This window comes from Hevea brasiliensis, chromosome 14 (genome assembly GCF_030052815.1).
Source record: "Hevea brasiliensis isolate MT/VB/25A 57/8 chromosome 14, ASM3005281v1, whole genome shotgun sequence".
NCBI classification, from domain to species: Eukaryota; Viridiplantae; Streptophyta; class Magnoliopsida; order Malpighiales; family Euphorbiaceae; genus Hevea; species Hevea brasiliensis.
In genome coordinates, this window is record NC_079506.1 from 2,281,510 (window position 1) to 2,301,724 (window position 20,215).

The 20,215-nt window shown below is 34.5% G+C and overlaps 2 protein-coding genes across 7 annotated transcripts; both read right to left on the minus strand.

Annotated features, from left to right (window-relative positions):
- Positions 1 to 778: 778 nt before the first annotated feature.
- Positions 779 to 11,868, minus strand: LOC110632566 (sterol 3-beta-glucosyltransferase UGT80B1). Of its 5 annotated transcripts, none has more exons than XM_058134874.1 (15): positions 11,758 to 11,868; positions 11,043 to 11,114; positions 10,825 to 10,918; positions 10,529 to 10,671; positions 10,329 to 10,399; positions 9,819 to 9,900; positions 9,534 to 9,635; positions 9,328 to 9,383; positions 8,829 to 8,863; positions 7,844 to 8,051; positions 7,527 to 7,739; positions 2,355 to 2,414; positions 2,209 to 2,248; positions 1,201 to 1,303; positions 779 to 1,086 (listed from the first exon to the last, which is right to left on the minus strand). In XM_058134874.1, exons 1-14 carry the CDS (start codon positions 11,836 to 11,838, stop codon positions 1,247 to 1,249), a joined length of 1,314 nt encoding a protein of 437 aa, XP_057990857.1. In that variant the 5' UTR covers positions 11,839 to 11,868; the 3' UTR covers positions 779 to 1,086; positions 1,201 to 1,246. The 5 variants fall into 5 exon arrangements, 4 of the variants coding, with proteins under 4 accessions (XP_057990857.1, XP_057990854.1, XP_057990855.1 ...); XM_058134871.1 differs by having other exon boundaries at positions 1,201 to 1,422; XR_009143356.1 differs by having other exon boundaries at positions 968 to 1,086; positions 2,209 to 2,294.
- A 2,016-nt stretch (positions 11,869 to 13,884) lies between these two features.
- On the minus strand, positions 13,885 to 18,592 carry LOC110632563 (protein SUPPRESSOR OF GENE SILENCING 3). 2 transcript variants are annotated; one of them, XM_058135047.1, is made up of 7 exons: positions 18,414 to 18,592; positions 18,069 to 18,266; positions 16,769 to 17,734; positions 16,305 to 16,599; positions 15,699 to 15,943; positions 14,675 to 14,829; positions 13,885 to 14,405 (listed from the first exon to the last, which is right to left on the minus strand). In XM_058135047.1, the coding sequence occupies exons 3-7, from the start codon at positions 17,690 to 17,692 to the stop codon at positions 14,180 to 14,182; spliced, it is 1,845 nt and encodes a 614-aa protein (XP_057991030.1). In that variant the 5' UTR covers positions 17,693 to 17,734; positions 18,069 to 18,266; positions 18,414 to 18,592; the 3' UTR covers positions 13,885 to 14,179. The 2 variants fall into 2 exon arrangements, with proteins under 2 accessions (XP_057991030.1, XP_021636522.2); XM_021780830.2 differs by lacking the exon at positions 18,069 to 18,266.
- Between the last annotated feature and the right edge of the window lie 1,623 nt (positions 18,593 to 20,215).

Below are 20,215 nucleotides of genomic sequence, written 5' to 3' on the forward strand. Positions count from 1 at the left end.
TACGGAGTAATCTGAACATCTCTATCAACTTACTACCACTTTTTCTTGGGAAAATCAGGATATGACCGTGGAACGGATTATACTTATCACAAATTTTGTTGTGGAGATTCCATCAGCAGTTTTTGATCAGCTATCCTCAGTGCGCAAACCCTAATATGCATTAATCAGTATGATCATGTCTTTCACAGTGATGCTCATCTCCATTATTGATCTTGCTCGACCAGGTCGAAGTGAAAGAGTTAAATTCATGATGAGAGGCCATATACCTTGGTTTTACTCCCCATTTCCAAGTTACGAGCCTCTGGGGACATTTGCTGATATTGTTGGATTAGTTTGTGGCATCTTCCAATGTGTTTTTGCAGCAATTGCTGATGCCTTTCAGTCTCATAAAGCTGAAAGTCCTATCAAAATCTCTGTTTGGCCGTTAATCTTTGACTCTGGTGTATTATGGTCTAGATTTCCCCGGAATCCACAAGTCCCTGAGCACTCAGATATTCATCCACAGAATCCTACTCCTGCTCAACATGCCCTGCATGCACAACTGCCTCCTAAGAGGGGTCAAATAAGAGCAAGGGTAATGAGATAAAAGTAGTATTTTCTCTATCAATGATTTCTGTTTGTCTTAATTGCTGCGCTGTTTTTGCCCACCAGGTTTTTGCCACATTTGTAAAGGGCATTGCGCGAACTGCTCAAGCATTGTGGGAGTTGCAAGAGTGAGCAGCTCAAGGAACATGAGATTGACCGTGTTGAATTTTGGACAAGAGAAGTGAAACCTAGATTATGAGAATCAGGATGCTTTCCTTTAGTTTCCTGGAAAAAAAATGCAACGGTTGGAAAAACAACATTTGGAATCACCGCCGCTACCTAGTTGCATTAATTGACGCTGACATCCTAAAGACCCCAGGCTGTGCTTTAATCTCAGTATCACTATATATCATACAGAGATCTCCTGGCAAGTGACACAGACTAAAATCAAGAAAGCAAAAAATTTATGATAATAGGAGTTATCTTCGCAAGTCCAAAGACAATCTAATTTGAACAAGTCATCTCTTGCTTAAGAACCTTTACAGCTTCCATAACTCCATCCTACAAGTTGAGTTTAACAAAACTTGGATTTAGTAAAGCTGCACTCTGAGTTTTATGTCACATATAAACCAACAATAACACAAGTAACCCACTTGAGTCAAGATAATGTATTACCTCGAGAGAGATCATTTCAGCAATTTTTAGAGCACATTCCTTAACTTCAGGAGATAATGCATAAGCTATGGCTCTTGATAGCACATTTGCAGCTACCCTGATTCTGAAGTCATCCATTCTATCAGGAACCAAATGGTTTCTTTTCAATGGTTCTGGAGCAACTCCAAGCCAGTACATCCTCTCAGCCCAATAAAATTGATCCAACATAAATGGACATAGTACCTGCCATCGAAGCATGTTGATTGGTTATTTTGAGACAGCAATATACAGAGAGATGATTAAAAACACAACCAGAATGGCAGGTGCAACTGTGGGGAATTAATTAATATATATTTTTAGCAGCATTGAGATTTTCAACAATACAAATACATGTAAGAAAGCTGACTACAATGAAGAACAATCTCAATCATGAAGCGTGACGAAATTTTTACGTTGGTTGTCACCTACCGCAACTCTTCTCCTTTATCCAGGCTTGAGACCGTCTAAACACAAACTACTTTGGCAGAGTTATAATGAAGAACGATGTGCCAATAATATTGATATGTGGATTAGAAGTGCATGTCAGTCCCGTAACCAAAGATATATATATTTATGCATGGATGGAATGATAATATAGTAATGTACTAGAAAGAAAGTCCAATTTTCCTTAAAAAAGCCATAGTTAATTGTAGGAAAATGCTATTAATGCAACAATATTCACCCTATAATAACCGAATGTATAGCACATCCCAGAGATACTCAATCCATAACATGGATAATCTTTTGGCATATTCCTCAGATGGTTAATGGTTCCACTCAAGACATTTATTATCCAGTGCTAAGCTATCAAATCTTTCCATCAGATTTCTAAGAAAGTTTTGAGTAAATTGACCAAGTTGTAGAACTGCCCTTTATTGAGCACACCATGCCCAAGCAACAACGAAAATTTTGAAGACAAAACCATTCACATGTTAGATGAGATATACAACGATGAAGATAAAGTAATAGGGTTTCAATTTCGCAACAAACCTGTGGGATTCCCGCATATAGAGCTGCAGCAGTTGATCCACTGATTTACCGTTGAAGGTAAGTAATGCAGAAGGAAAATATCCACACTGAATGCTTTAGATTTAATCAATGAAAGGATAAAAAAAAAAAAAGAGTAGAACATTTACCTTCCCCCATGATGAACAGCAGCCAGACATTTTTTAAATAGCCAATTGTATGGTATCGTACTGTTTTGCACAATAAAAGATGTCAATTTACAAAGACAAATAAACAACCACCCCACACCCACCCAAACCCACCACCACCAACAACCACCCCCCCCCCCCCAAAAAAACCTCCAACCTACCCAGCCTCTCTTCCCTCTCTACTTGCAGCTATGGGAAAAGGGATGTTATTAGCTATTTCACTTCAATGGAGTCCAGATGTGATGCTCACTGTCGCAAGGTATTTTGCGGTCGCCTGGACGAAGCTCTTTACCGAAGTGGGAAGTGTGAGGAGTCGCCACTTTAATTTTGAGGAAAATTAAAGAAAACCACTTGTGAAAATAAATTAGAAAGAAACCACTTCGAAAACAGATATTCTAAGTTCAGGATCCATATACGGGCGAGGAAGGTGTTAGGTACCCCGCCTCGTCCCTCAACGAGGGTAAACAGAGTTAATATTATGCTCTTTCATAAATTAAAAGGGTAATTAGGGGATTGGGATAGTGATGATGTTAATCCTTTGTGCAAAAATAAAGGAATGTTTAATATTTCACTTATTTTGGGTTGCCCAAGAACACGAGTTCATGAGATGACCCTTTAGTGAATAGGTGTTTGAGTGAAGTTGTCTCGTGTATTGGGGTTGTGTCGCTTGGTTTGGATTTTGCTAAGAGAGCCCGGGCGGGGAGCTTCTCTCGATCTCTAGATATGTTTTATCAAGGGTTGTAAGCAGGAGATTTCGGATAAGAACTCTCCTCCGATCTCCCTGTTTGATTTAAACGAGAATCAGGTAAGAACTCTCCCCCGATCTCTTAAAGTATTTGATTTAAAATTTGATGAAGGATCTAGTATAAGAACTCTCCTCCGATCTCCGTTTTTTTTATTTGAATGAGGATCGGGTAAGAACTCTCCCCCAACCTCTGTGTTTGGTTCAAAAATTTTAAAGAAGGATCTCGGATAAGAACTCTCCTCCGACCTCCGTGTTTTTTATTTAAATGAGGATCGGGTAAGAACTCTCCCCCAACATCTGTGTTTGGTTCAAAAATTTTAAAGAAAGATCTCGGATAAAAACTCTCCTCCGATCTCCGTGCTTTTTATTTGAATGAGGATCGGGTAAGAACTCTCCCTCGACCTCTGTGTTTTAATTTGAATAAGGATAGGGTAAGAACTCTTCCCCGACCTCTTTAAGTGTTAGTGATATAAGACCGAACTTTTCACCGATCTCGTATATGACTACCTTGTCCGAACTCTTTTGCTGGCTATATCCGATCTTTTTCGGTTACTAGTCTGGGGTCCAATCTTTTCTCGATTCCCGCTCTATTATGCTATTTCCTATACTCGTTTAGTAGCCCGACCTCATAACTTTTCCTCTGATTCCCTATTCATTCTTTTATTATTTTTATTTATTCAAAAAAAAACTTTCACATTAGGATACTGCTACTAACATTTTATTAAATTACCTACAAGTTACCTGCAACCGGAACACTTATATTCGAAGGAAATAAAAACTAAGAACGAATAAATAACGTGAACTGATGAATAGAAAAAGTAAACTCAAAAGAATAACTATCGGCCTGAAGGCTCCACGTGGGGATCTTTAGTATAACTAAACTTAATGAAAATTTCGTGAATAAAAGCAGAGAAAGTAAAATGCGAGCGTTCGGCAAAGTGACAGTCTAGACACTTACCTGTGTGAGGTCAAGGCTATCAAACCGACTCCGGAGATCACAAATATTGTGGAGTTGAAAGCTGGTGGTACAGGGACCAATGCTTACTTCGAGATTGCGAGAACCGGGTTAGAATGTAGTTGAGCCGAAGCGACGGAAACCGGGTCAAAATGAGATCAAGCCGAGAAAATAATATGCTGATGTTAGGGTGATGAAGACGAGACTGAACGGAAATGATATAGCAGAGTGATAAACAAGCTGAAAATGAAGGATTTCAGGGTTCAAAAACTCTTTCAATGGAGATACTTAAGAAAACTAGTTTCTGAAGTTTCTCAATTTTATGCAAGCTCAGAATGGCAAAGTAGCAAGACTGAATTAAATTTCAAAGCCTTTGCACTATAATCATCACCACCCTCCTTTTTTTGTCCGTCCGTCCCTCTACAGTATTGCATGCAGGTATATATAGGGAACGGGTGCTCTAAATGAAGGGTCAGAATCTCCCCTGGGGGAGACAGAGGGTTTGGATTCAAAGGTACATGATCCGATGTCTGAGAATTAAAGAGAATCAAAATGGGCGGCTGAGATCCTATTCAGAATATCTGTCCTTTCTCTTCTTAATCCAACGGCTCAGGATCTTGCCTTACAAGACGGATCTGAAGGCTGGGAATGAAAGGCGCCCTGTTGTCTGCTTTTGATCCAAGGGCTCCGGGTTCGTCCTTGCAAGTATGATCAACGGTGGAGATTGTGATATACAGAACTGCCATAACTGTTTTTGGCGTCTGTCAGCAATGTGGGCGATTCTGCAAATGAGGCGTGCGGTGAAGATTTGATCACGCCTGCAACGCTTTACCTACCTCGGCTCTGATTATGTAGAGAGTTATTGGAAGCCATCTCATTTTCTTCGTGCTTTCCGATCTCTATTCCTTCCGATCTCTCTGTTATGACTCTTTTCTTTTCCGATCTTTCTCATATTGGGTCCCTCATTGCTTCCCGATCTCTCCCATTCTAGAACTTTCCTCTTTATCCGACCTGCCTTAATCAAAGTAATTAATTCTTCAGTTACCGATGCATCCGCTTCGGTTTCTGTATGCAATAAATGCTCAAGCCCCTATATATATGCACCAGCAAGAAAACTTCTCCACACTTTATTTCTCTTTCTTCCATTTCTCCATTTCTCCTGTTCCAGCTTCTCCGGTGACAATCCCGATTATGGTGACGACTTTTGATCTTTTTCCAACTGTTTTCTTTGCTCCTCGACTGAAAATTTATGATCCCGGTGATCGGAGAATCACGAGGACAATATCTGATGACAGTGAGGAAACCGGATTAATTTACCGATCAAGATCGATAATGTCGATCGTGCCGATCTCGAATCGGTCCACCAGTATAATTGGTAGGCCGATCTCGGGCAAGAGTACTGCTAATTTCAATCCTAATGTCGGTGACCGCCTCTTGAAGTTCATTTGGCTGCTCACCACATCGGGTGTCCCGACTGCAGCTCGGTTCTGGTCGATGACATCGACGATGACTCCGCTCACCATCATGAGAGTCATAGTCACCCTATCTAAGCTGCACATCTATCTAATACTTGTGGCTGGCTTTATAATCAAACACATCTTTGGATTCAGCCACAAGACTAGGCTTTGACATAGGCCGCTACTAGGTAAAATGTAGTGCTGATCTTTCGAGATCGCCCAAATGATGTAATCTGATCTTTAAAGGTTCTCTTATTGCTGTAATCCGATCTCTTGAGATCGCCCAAATGATATAATCTGATCTTTAAAGGTTCTCTTAATGATGTAATCCGATCTTTTGAGATCGCCCAAATAATGTAATCTGACCTTTTGGAAATGAAATGAAATTCTATTTGAAGGTTATTATTTTATTTATTGCATTAGTTATTTTTCCGATTTCTGATGTGCATATCCGATCTGATCTCTAACTGAATCGTCATTAGCCGATCTGTGGCTTTGAAAGTTGGCTTAATCCGATAACCCTAGCTAACCGATCTCTTTAATTTGGTTTTATAATGACCATCTGGCCGAGCTGAAAAAACGGTATCCTGAAGATGACTTCTCCTGGATGAACGAGCTCGCCCCAGAGGCCGAAGACAAGAGCGACAAGGAGCCCAAGAGAGAGAGAGGAAATGAGAGAGATGATGATGTACTTAAAGAACAGGCTGGGGGAGACCCTCCAGCCGAATGACTTGTAAATTTTTTTTTTGAAATGAAATGAAGTTCTCTCTTCTGTTCAATTTCTTGATGAGATCGGGAAGCGTCCCAATTGTATGAGTACTTGATTGTTTGATCGTTTTAGAACATCAAACTTAAAAGCAACTATTAATCTAAGTATAAGAGATCGGAAAAACATTGTAAGTATGAGATCGGACTAAGCCATGACCAAACACCAGGTATAACTTTAGAACATTAGAATAGGAAAGACTTGACTCGAATTCTTAAGATCGGAATCATCATTAAATCGGACAGAAACCTTAACTTTATTTTAAGGAATATCTCGGACATACAAGTGAGAAACCTGGTTCTAGCATTAGCTAAACAATTTTCCGCAATATTTATAAAGAGAGAGATCGGGAGGTAAGACTGGAGGGTATGGAGACCTGAAATTGGTTCGAACCCCTCTAATAAGAGATCGGAAAACAATTTATTAAGTGCAGGATCGGTTTATTTCACGATTGAACAATCGATGTGTTTGGAAAAGTCATTTGTTGATCGAAGGACGTCGGCTGGGGGTCAATTTAAAGTCCCTTGACCTCGGTGATCGGCCAAAATATGGTGTCGACACTCACCGGCAATGTCACTTATATGATTCTATAGGTTGAATCATAAGCAATGTCACGCAAAATCAACTTTTGGATATGGAAATATATTTTATGACATGCGGACATTTTTAAAAGCAAGGGAGAAACGTAACATCAGAAATTTCATTCAAAAAAGGGGTATTTTTATACACTAATCGAACGAAAGTTCCCTAAGAATTTCTATGAATCTCTCCAATTTGTTATTGTTGCATCCATGTTGGTCTTTCAAAGTGAGTGCATTAGAAATTTTCACATTAGAATTTCTTATTTTGATAGGAAACAAGATATTCCAAACAATCATATTTTTCTTATTTTGATAAAAAATCATTTGAGAGTTTGATTGCATATGCAAGCCCATTGAATCCTCTCTCACCATGAGGCATGTTTCCTATCTTTGTTCTTGACTCTTTACATAAGCATTCTGTCCCCTTGAGGATCTGATTACACATACATATTCATCTTTTCTATGCTTTAAAACTTTAAACCTGAATTCTGAAATTGCATTACACAAAAGAATGAGTAAGTGTGAATATAATATCCCATTTCCCAAGGATCCAAAAATTTACATGCAGTTATCTTTTGACTATTTTCTTCTTATCAACTCTGGATCTTCTTCTATCAATTTAACATTTAGATGTATCAAAAAATGCTCACCTAGGAAAGCAGAATAGGCGGCCATCAAAGAGACAGACCCCCTCTTCACTGTACTGCCTTTGATCAAAATGCAAAGTTTTGGTTGCAACAACTTGGATTGCTTCATCCAAAGGCTCATAACCTGAAGTAAAAAGGACAAATTTGAAATTTGTGATCTCCAGGACAGTTTGAATAACCCTAAGGAATGCTTCAGGGTGCTCCAAAAAACCCATGCTGCAAAATGCAAAGAGAAACATAGATCAGAAAAAATAACTTTTACTTCCCCCCTTTAACCTAATGTTGGTTTCAGAAAAAAACCAAGAAAGCAAGGAACCTGCCTTCCAGCAGAACTTAGTCCTATAAAAACAGGTGGCACTGTTGTCCTCAAAAAACATTGTAACTTTACATGAGCTGCACATATTTCGTCCTTTGTTCTAGTCCCAGGAGAAAAAATTGCTGAAATTTGTCCACATTTCTTACATGTAAACTGCCATTCAATAGGGAGGAACCAAAACCCACAAACACGAACTTGTGATGGCCAATAATCTGTAAATGTAATGGAAGCAGAGGAACTTCACTAAGGAATCTTTGATCATCTCATTTGTAGATAATAAAAATATTTAGGGTGCTAAAATGGTGTAAAGGCGCAACCCTGATACATAGACTGTACTTAATTGAGACCCTCAAAAGACCAAATAGAAACACAGAGAAGAGAAGGGGAGCATTTCTCTGCCTCAGCACCACAAAGAAGGGTCTCAAGAAAACCAATTTACTTTGAGCAATTTTCCAATCTCTTGAGATTAGACCATTGCTTCTCACTAGGAGACACCGCAAACCACCACATTGCAGTGGCAGCATGATAGTTCAAACCCCAACCCCACCCCCTTTTGTTTTTTGTTTTTCCTTTATTGAGAATATAAAAGACATATTAGTAGAGAACAGTTGGCATGTATTACAATAAGGTATACATTGGAACTGCATGAATAGTGTTCATACATAATTTAATGAAAGCAAATCAAGGTTTGTATGATAAGATCAAGCCCTAACAAGCTCAACTTGTCATAGAATTTAAAAGAAAATACAAAGTAAACTCTTGAAAGATAATAATTTCAATAACCTCTAAAAACTTATTTATAAATTATCCTTGGTAATTTTGCATGAATTAAGGCTAGCATGATCAGTAAATCATACTTCTAACTCTTACCAGCCTTCAGAGTTTTGACAAAAATGAGGGAAAAAAATTGAAGGATATATATATATATATATATCACAGCTTGGAGCACAACAAAGAAGAGCATAAGTTAGGAGGAAAAACAGAGTTACCTGGGCATTCAACAATTTCTTTGCTAAACCCATACCTGTTGCATAAAGGTAGCCAATGATTAGAATAATATATCAGCATAAGTATTCTACAATTGAAATACATATCAATGTTTAAAGTCTTCAATTTGCATTTTGAGTGAGAGAAGGAGAAGCAGCAGCATGTAGAGCAAGCAAAAAAATAGCATGTTTCTGAAAAGAATGAGTCAAATTTTGATGCCATTAGCAAATAATTTATTGATGAAGCGCATCATTAAAGGATGCTCATTCAATGTATTTTGTTCAGTTCCTAACATTTATTTATCAGTGCACTCCTGGAATGAAGTCACTCAGTTGTCTTATCATTCTGAAATATGAACTTCAAGGATCAAGGTCAACTTGAAATGTTCCATTTCTTACAATCAAGGGGATTTTTACGGTCCATCCATGAACAGATTCCTTTATCTTTTTGCTCATATAAGACTAAATTTGTGGCATCGTATGTTCCAAAAACATGACTTACAAGAGGCGGGGAGATGGTGGCCAATCATGCCAAGTGGGAAGGCCCGTTACAGGATCCTGCATTCATGGAACAAGGCATTTAATGAGTTTATAGATGTATTCTAGCAACACAACAACAATTTATCAGAATCTAGATGAACTAGGAAGCAGCGCTTGTCACATTATTGAATCAAACCAACAAGGAATTCTGACTACTAAAGCACCGACTGTAAAAGGAATAGGACTCAGGTTCAAATCATCACTTCTCCATGATCCCCAATTTTCAGTAAAAAGTGGCCACATCCAGTGAATCACATCTTTCCAGCAAACCTAGCTTCATCAAAAGGTCAAAATTTTAATAGTCAAGTTGCACGTCAAAAACCAATCCGAATATAACAGGTGAAGTAATATAATTAGAATTACATTTTGTTTGTTAGCACTTAGCATTGCATGGTACAAGTCAGTTTTTAAAGGAGTAAGAGTAAAGATTCTACAAAAGAAAGTCAAAACCACCTTGTTAGTCGGAGCTTCTTGGAGATATTCATAGAGAAGGGGAAGCTCTTTTCTGAATTGATGCTCAAATGATGAAGGTGCACTGTAGAGTACATAAGAAAAAAAGTGAGCAAAAAAATTGTTTCAAAAAAGAATGCTAACAATCAATCACACACACACGCACACACACAGAGACACACATACACATACACATACACACACACACACATATACATACCACTTCTTCTCACTATTTCCTGAATATGGCACTTTGAACTCATACATGTAAACAACATCCATACATGCCACAAACAATTGCATATTCCCTTATTTTCACATGTATACATAAGATGAAGAAAAAAAAAATTGAAATCTCTTGTACATTTATCTATATTTCTATGTTCACAAGTACATGAATTTATGAATACTTATTTAAAACGCATGGACATAACACAAAATAGAATAATCATTTATGCTAAATTCCTTGAGGTATGGAGAAATCAGGTATGTAAGGCTATAATCTTGAACCACCTGTATGGAATAACATAAGGAGAAGCAACTACACAACGAACACGAAAATGTTCCGCAAGGCTCCACCCTTCCTGGCCCAGTATGCAAAGAAAACTTTTTCTTTATTAGGTGATACTTCTATTAATACAACAACATAAATCTTGACCAGAATTTCAATTTATAGAAAATTTTACATGAATTTTTTAATAAAAAAAAAATACCAATGCAAAAAAATTGATCACAATAAAATCACCCTCCATGCTTGGGCCATGTCCAAAAATTCCTTCAACTACAGAATAGCATTTTCGTCTGTGCTCTCTTGAGATAATCCTTTTCTGAAGTGAGAAAGCAGATTCCTCTGTCTCTGTAAGAAAAAAAAAATGATGCATCAAATATTTAAAAGTAAATACAGAGTGGTTAATTTATCCCTTTAGTTGTAAAGTTCATTTATTTCCACAATCATAGTCCTCCTACATGATATATAGACAATATCTTATTTGAAAACAGTAATTCAAACCTGTGGAATTATAACTCTCATGAATAGAAATAACAGATGGCGATTTAATAGGAAGAAAAGTAACATGTCTGTCTTCCAAATGGGACCTTAAGTTCTGAAAAAAAAAAAATTATATTAGGAGGGCACACTGTATCCAAAGGAAATTTTAAAGAAAGAGGAGAAAGAAGATACGGGGAAGAACATTTTCTTGTTTTTCGTTTCTTCAATATGATGCAAACCTCATGTGCTGAGTGTGTTACTAAAACCACATGATATTGATTCTGATCATGAGCAAAAGCTGCAGCAATGGCCTGAAAAGGATAAGCTCTAATTACAATAGTTTTCTTTTTTTCTTTTTCTTTTATTCAGTTGGGAGGGGAGTCAGTGTTCAATTTATTAGACATAACACATGAAATTGAATAAACCATGATTCATTGCCAACCTTTTAAAAAAAAAAAACCTTCAACATTCACAGAAAGAGCTAGAGAATTCACATAAACTAATACATAGAGATGCAACTATTCAATTCCTTTTTGGAAAGACCACCATGAGACATTACAACAGAACCCAATATATTAAATCTCAACTGGAAGTTATTTCACTTCATCTAATTATTTCTCAACCAGTTCACCAACATTAATAAGCCCAATCACAGTTCCAAATGCTAATCAAACATTAAGCAGTCAAAACAATCAATCACCAAACTTCATCAATTTAAACTTGAAACTAAACGATTATGGCAAGCACAGTGAAACAAAGAATCGACTAAAAACCTATCAGACACTAAATTTGCAAACAGGAATCAAAATGTTAAGTTGAATTAGAAGAATCGTGTAAAAAAAAATACCAAATGCTATAATCATAATCAAGGAGTAAAACTAAAAACTCTCAATCATAATCAAAGTCTCTCAAAAACAAAAAAGAAAGTCAATTTACTTGTTGTTAAGTACTTACAGCAATTGGGTTGACATCGCCTTTGGTACCGAAAGCCATGAAAAGAGCCACCGGATTCCTCTCCTCCGTCTCCGTTCCCATTTTCTGCACCGCAGAAGATCGTAAGAGTCGCAGAAACCAGACTGGATTGAAGCTGGGGAAGTTTTTAGTGTGGACTTGTAATGGGCCCAAACTGATGTGGGCTGCAATCGGCCCAAGACATAAATATTTTCGAAAAAAATTTGAATTTACTAAAGTATAAAATAAAATTACAAAAAAAAAAAAACTACATTCCATAAAAATAAATGCACTTGATTTTATATGAGAAAAGGAAAAAGAGTTATCATAGATTTTATTCTTTATTTTTCATAAAATTCATTAAAAATTTTTACAAATTAAGATGGAATTTTATTAATTATTTTTTAAATTAAAATATTATGAGTTAAGCTCTCACTTGTTTCCTTAATCTTCTTTAGCCAGTTCTCAACATAAAATTCGAACTTGAGAAACATGGTTAAGAGTTGAAATAAAAAAAAAAAATTTATGTATTAGAGCTTAATTTCATCTTCCATCTATTAGAGCTTAATTTCATCTTCCATCCACTAACTTTAAGGTTTATTTCATCATTATTTCTTAATTTTAATTATATTTCAAGATACTCTAATTTTAATTTAATATCACTCAAAATTCCTCTGATTCAGAGAATACTTCAGCTATAAATTATCTAAAAATTTGGTCATGTCTGAGTGAATAGGCTATTCTCTCCATTTGCCAAATAGAGAAATAATTTTTTTTATTGTATCTAATCCACCTAAAACATGCCTAAATTAGCTACTAGTTGAAATACTCTATGAAAATTAGACATTATACTTTTAGTGGTATTAAATTGAAATTTTTTTTTTATCCAAATTAAAATAGAGAGGCCAATAAAATAATTCCTACACTCCTTTTTGGCCGAGTGTAATATAATTTATTGATGTATTGTATTGTAATAGTATTATATAGTATGACTTTTGTTATTAACATGTTTGGAAAAATTGTATTGTACATAATGATTTCATAACTTTTTATTTTATTTTATTTGGTTAGATGGTTTGATATGTAATATTGCCTATAATTCTCATGTTGTCAAATGAACTCTATAAAGCATGCAAACAAGAAAAAATATAAGGTCGGTAGCCTGAGTAAGGCTATTCTGATAGTCAAGTCATTAAATTCCAAGGAATGAAAAACAAATACTGGAAGAGAATGAGAAATAAATTGTGTACTTTGACAGATGTTATGGGGTCTTATTTATAGGACAAAGGATTACGCCCTTATGCCAATCGGAATCTTGCTAATTCATATCTAGTTATTTTCTTCTGTGTATTATGTAAATGCAACACAATATCTAGCGACATTTTCAGCAAAAATATAACGCATCCCAACAGCCTGTGTCTAATTTCTAAGATCACTCCTTTTATTGAACTTGACTCGAGTCAGACATTCAAAGTCCTCTTAATGATTTTGCTCTATCTTATTCAAACTCTTTATATCTTATCCAAATATTTTGTGTCTCGTCCGAACTACTCATGTTCTGTTGTCTTGAGTGACGAATTTAGATTCAACTCGGACTTAAAAGTATCCAAGTCCTTTAAGAATTAGTTCAGATTTTGAGGTGTAGTATATCAGTATGCTTTAATAAATGTAAAGATTATTTAATGAAATATTAATTTATAAATAATATTATAATAATAATTAAAGATACATTTTATTTTTTTTATTTAATCACTAAATACGTATTATATATTTTTTACTTAATTGAGAAAAATATAGGGTATAATTGAATTTTATAGATTGTGTAAGAATAAAATGGAAATCTCTAAACTTTAAATCATATGAATCACCCAGTTAACAGCCTAAAACCACTAATTTTTTAGCCATACCAGCTGTTGTGAAATAATAGCCAACCATTATCCAAATAGGAATGTTAAGTAAAATTAAGCCACTGCTTTAATATATGAAAAAGGACAGTGATACCAATAATTTTTAATTTAATAATAATAATATTATTAAAGTCATTTTAAAGATGTAAAATTTTGAATTTTAGTTCTAATCAAAGCCAAATAAAAAAAAAAAATTGTTAATACTATGTCTTTATAGCTGATATAATCATCAAAATCGTGAAGATTTCATTTCCTGCAAGTCCAGAATTGGAACATAAAGAGTACATATGGAAAAGATGAAATTTTTGCACTAAGGAATATGGGCTGAAATTACCATTACAGGCAGCTCAGAAACAAAACATGAAAAGTGATAAGAATCAGTTTTTGGTTCCTATCTTTTTCTTTCAAAAGAAAATAAATTCTCTTTTTTCATGCTGTTTACCAGTGTATGCATGTACAGATTCTGTATTCAGTATCTTCTCTATTCTCTTACTCTCCCTTCAGCTTAAAATTGATAGCTAGTTGTTGCTGGTTTGCATCTCAGGGTGATTTTTGTTGTACTTTTCCATGAGTTGGTTTAAATCATTTTCCAACTTTTTTTCCAACTCAAGCAGCTCCTCCCAGTATTTCTTCATAATTGAAGCCTTCTTGTCTTCATGACTTTTTATCAGCTTCTTCCTCTCTGCTTCAAATTCTTCCATTTCTTTATCCTGAATTTTTATGAAACTAACAATGTCCTCCATCCTATTTGCACAGAGATTTCAAAAACAATGCAAGTCGCGTGAGCATAGAATTGCACGCAACAATTTGAACTCCTAGCTATGGATTTTTGATTAATCAATACAATGATAGGGTATGCATTTCTTAACAAGCTAAAAGGAATTGCACTTATTCTGACTGAATGCTTTCTAGCCTAGATTGTTGTTGTTCATGTAACTGGTTTACCTACATCACAAGCAGCTGTTTTTTCTAGGGACAATGTTAGTTTAGCATGCTATAGGGGAGGTACTTACCGACTTGTATACTTTATGGTAAAAAGATTTGCATTTGACTGCTCAACTTTCTCCCACTTTTCCTGTTGTAACTTCTCAAAATTATCTTCTTTTGCATCAATAGCTAGATGTATAATTTTTATTTGATCCTTGAAAAATTGTTCTTGGGAATCCATCTGAAAAGAATGCATTAGCATGGAAATACAACAGTAAGAAATTGATAACAATGTGGAAGTATAAAACAAGAGAGAGAGAGGGGGGGGGGTGGTGGGGAGAGGAGGATGGGGTTGTTGTGGGGAAATAAAAGAGATTAGTTAAACTTTATGTTGAATTCCTATAAATTCTGGTTGGCATTAGCTATAACTTTGAATAAAACAACAGAGGGTTTATGAAGTCCAAATTAACTATGTGAACAGAGAAGAGTTGGAAGAAATACTAAGAAGAACAGAGCATATCAATGCAAATTTAGGGGTAGAAATGCAAAGACTATAATTCTAATATGCTATAGATTGACACATAGTGTGTTGCTTAATCATTCTAGTAAAACAGAGAAAGGATTATGAGGAATTCTGAAAATAAGAGTCTTGGTGATTTACTAGGGCCAGAAACTAGAATTCTCGAATAATATTTGCTACACAAACTGCAAAAAAAAAAAAAAAAAAAAAAAAAAAAAAAAAAAAAAAACCTTCCTTCAGCTGAAAACTGTAAGAATTGTTGCTTGCATGTGCTGTTCCTTTTCTTTTTCTTTTTGGACCACAAGTTTAAATTGTGTAAAGCCTTTTAATAGTCAAACGTTAGCGTGTAAAACTATATCTGCATAAAACATATGCAGAGTATACACATGAGTTCTTGAAATATATTTAACACAAAGAAACCATGATAAATAATAACATTCTCATAGGTTCCTTGCATCTAATAGATAAATCAATTTAAGCAAAATACCAGCATCATGCCAGAGCACATGGTATTAGCGCTTAAGTAGAAGTCACAATGAAATCACAACACATGATAATAATAACAACAATTTGCAATAAAAAAATATCACCTCTTCCCTGTTTTCTTCAAGCAGCAACTTAGTTCGCTGTCCCATACCGCAACTCTTTTCTATACTCTTGGGCAGCTCCTTGCTCAATCTGCTTACTGACTCAGCTAGAACTTTCGAATGCTTTTGTTCTTGAGCAATCTTGTCCTTAAACTTGACGATTTGTTGGCTATTCTCATTTATTTGCTTTATTTGTCTCTCAACCATCTCTTGGTATGACCTCATCTCATATTTCAGCTTGGACCTCCCTAATAAGTTTAGTTAAACACCACAGAACTGTTAATTACTGAAGTTTCACCATCAATAGAGGATGGGGAAGCAGAGAAGTGAAAGCAAATGAAATAGCACTAGAAGTTGATTGCAAAACAACATGGTAGCCAAGTCACATTCTAAGTATTAGATACCTGTAATGTAGGTCTCCTGTATAAATATTAAGCATGGGATATTTCATGGACTTGGAAAGGAGCATTCCAACTGTTGTCCTAAAAACAGACTAGCTTGCATATTCACACACACACACACAAACAAGGGTTGGAAGGGGGGTTGAGGGGTTGGGGGGGGTGGTGGTGGAAGAAGGGGTGGAGAGAGAGAGAGAGAGAGAGAGAGGACCTTGAGAATGCAGGTTGAAAATATCCAAATCTTTTTTCAAAGCCATGTACCCATAGAGCTGGCGCTTCCCACCTGAACAACATGAAACTCGATTACTGTCCCAGGCATTCCTGTCTCTTCCTTGGTCTTTGAAGTGCTTGTGCAGACGAACAGCCTCTAAATAACCAGCTGCTGTGTCATCAAAAATCAACATACTCATCCCTCTATGCCCTTGTGGACCATACGAATGCCTAGCCTTCAATGCAGCATATGATTTGAAGTGATCCAGAAGCTCTTGGTTTCCCATGCCAATCCACTGCTAGAATCCAATTTAGCAGAAAAAAGTTAGCTGTTATGGATTCAATAAGTCTTGCTTAATTAAATAAAAACTTTATTCATCGTAATAACATATTCGTGGAATAAAAAGTTCAGCATAATAAATAGATTCAATAATTCAGTGCGCAAAGCAGAAAGCATGACATTACCTTGCCATTTTCCTCCTGCTCATATCTTGTGTTCATGATGACAACCATTGAAGGCCAAACTATTTCATAATCTTTGACTCTCTCATTTAGACCTTCCCACCTGCCAAAGGCTACACCAAGTGGTGCCAGTGAAATTCCCCACCTTCGCGTCTCTTCATCCAAAGTTTCAGCAAACACACGATGGAGCTTTGCCCTTCTTGTCTTTCTTGTCATTGCGTGATACATTAAGGGCTCCAGGCCTCGATACCAGTCAATGGCGCCAGGACCACCTTTGCAAGCAGGGCAATGCCATTTTCTTCCTGGTGAATTCATCTCCTCAACAGTTAGTTTTTCCAAGTCATCAAAGAATCCCTTGAACCATTTGTTCTTCTTACGCATTTCGTGGCTCTTTTCACTCGTATATAAATCAAAATCATCCTCAGAAAGCTCATCATCACTACTGCCAAATATCTCCTCTTCGTCATCACTGTTATCAACAATCCCATTCTTATCATCAATAACGCCACCATCTTGGCAGTTGGGGAGTTCATGCTTCTTCCTCTCTTCCCCACCATTCAACTGAGGGGAACCAACTTGAGTAGTAGTCCCATTCTGTCCCTGCTTAATACAGTTGTTCCGTTGAGAAGGAAAGTCATTTCCAGAGCTGGAGAAATTCTGGAAACCACCAATTTGATTTGTCCTGGCATTGTCATATCTTTGTATCCCAAGCTTATGCATCAAATTTGGACATCCCCATGCACCAGGAACAGAGATCTGAGGACCACGGCCTTCTGCAGGAATCTTTCCATCGTTATGTGCAGATTTTCCACTGGCATTTGCTACATTTTCACTCGACAACTTAACATGGCTACCACCAGAACATTTTCTATACACACTCCCCAGCCGAGGAAATGGATCACCGTTATCATCCATGATGTGGGTCATTAACTGCCTTAACCAGAAGCTTTCTTTGTATCAAATGCTGTCCTGTTTTCAATGTTTTTTCAGCAAAAAGAATCAGCTCAACAATCTTTTCTTTCTCAAACAAACAACTAAAGACAAATTTGGAACCAATCAAGGGGACCCATCCTTGTAGAAATAAAATCTTATAATTTAATTTGAAAGCACATCCAGAATGAATTGATTAATAACCAAAAGTGCATGTAAACAAATATTAATCAAGAACTAAAGAAACCCATACGATGGTATTCAATGACGTGGCATTAGATCATACATTTTATTATATTTAAAACCAGAAGATAATAAGAGAAGGCACTGAATTCAAGAAAAAAAAAAAAAAGGCACCGTTACATTACATCACCTATTTAGTGGGTTTCTTTCTCCAAAGTCATTCCAGTAACCCAAAATATAAATCCACTCAGAAGCGTCTGAAGAGACATTTAGTCGTACAAATTACGAACAAAAGAGCAAACAAGCATTAAAGTTAACTATTTCAAGACATCGGCCCATAAACTCACAACCCTTTTCCCATTGGAGGCATTTACAAGCAAGAATGTGCCTTAAAAAATCAGGAAATACCCATTAATATAAATCATAAAAAGAAGAAAGAAAATAAAGAAAGAAGAGATCTCGAAAGTGTTTTGCATGGAAACTAAAGAAATAAAACTTGCAGAAAATGGAAAAAAAACAAAGTACGGAATGGAACCTGCAGGTGATTTCAGTGGATTTGCACACAGAGGAATATCAGCTCTGCCGATTCAGTCTTCAGAGATAAATGTTTCCTTATATAATGGCTTACCGCTAGGATAAGAAAAGGAGCTAAAAGAAAAAAAGCTGCTAGATTCGAGAGCTGCCTTTTTTTTTTCTCATTAATTTTTTTTTATATTTATATTAATATTCAATAAATAATAATTTTATATAAATAATTAATAATATATTCAAGCATTGATATTAACGCTAATATTAATAGTGGTGTGTTTCCAACGACACTGTCGTTATAAACATTATATTCCTTACCTTTTTTTTTTAATTAATTATATAGTTTCTATTTATTTTTTTAATTTACTTTTATTAAATTTATATTTATTTTTATAACATTTTTATTTTATTTTTCTTATTTTTTATAAATTTTCTTTTTTTTTTTACATATAAAATCAAATTTTCCATATGTGAACTGAACTTTCTATGCGATTCTTCTTACTTTCATCTTTTATCTTTATCTTTTTTTTTTAGTAAAAAGTTTTTTAATTGAATTATTGTTAATATATTTTATTAATAAATAAAATTTTCAAAAAATAAATATGATGAAAAAAAAAGACTATATTTAAAAAGATATTAGTAAAATATAAAATTATTTTATTTTCGGTCAGATAAATCATAATTAAAAAAAATCTTATCTTATTTCTATGAATATGTAATAACTTTTATTTTTTTTAAAAAAAATAATTATCATTATTGAGTGGCTGTTGCTTTTGGCATCAAAGTCATACAAAGCGGACTCAATAAAATAAGGGTTCCCACGTGTCACATCGTGTTGTTAAACAAAAACATTTAATACTTTTAAATCATTTTCTATTAAAAAAATTAATATTATTATAATTTCTATTATTTTCAAGTTTAATTTAATATTACCACCAAATTAAGTTCTGTTTGTCTGTTTTGAAGAAAATAATTTACAAATAATTTTTTTTTTATAAAAATTATTTTTTAAAAAAATATTTTATATTATTTAATTATAATATTAATTATATTATATATAAATAAATATTTCATATTAAAATTATTAAAATTTAGACACTAATTTTTTCTTTTAAAAAAAAAATATAATTTATCTAATAGATGTAAATTCAGTCTCATTTCAATCTGTTTAAAAAAAATAAATTCAAAAGCTTTTTTTGAGAAATTTTATTATAATATAATCACTTCACGCGATTAATAACTGAAAAAAAAAATTTACTGTATAATTATTTTGTGATTAATTCATTTATTAATTAAATAAAATTTTAAAAATTATATTATAATTTATCATTACTTTCTCAATTTTAATTTTAATTTAATTAAATATAATTATGACAACTAATTAAATTTTAGCTTTAAAATTAAATTATAGTGGAAAGGTTAAAAGTTTTAAATTTTTTTTATTCAATAAGTTAATTTTAAATAAATCAATAAATTATTAAATAAAATTTTGAATTAAGCTAATATATATATATAATATCAAGTTCAAAAAAAAATTTTTGGATATTAATAAAATTGTATTTTCAAAGTTTATTTAATTTTAATATTTATTACTAATTATTCAATTTTATATTATATGAAAAGCCTTTTATTTGAATTTATTAGAAATAGTAATACCTCTTTTCGAGGGTGTTTTTTTTTTTTTTTTACCGTCCCTTCGTCTCTCTGCAATTTTGATTATATAATAAATGTCTTATTAAATGCTAGTTTAATTGAGCAGTAGAAACTAGAAAGTTTTAATTATGAAAAATTCTTGTTTATGGTAGGGTA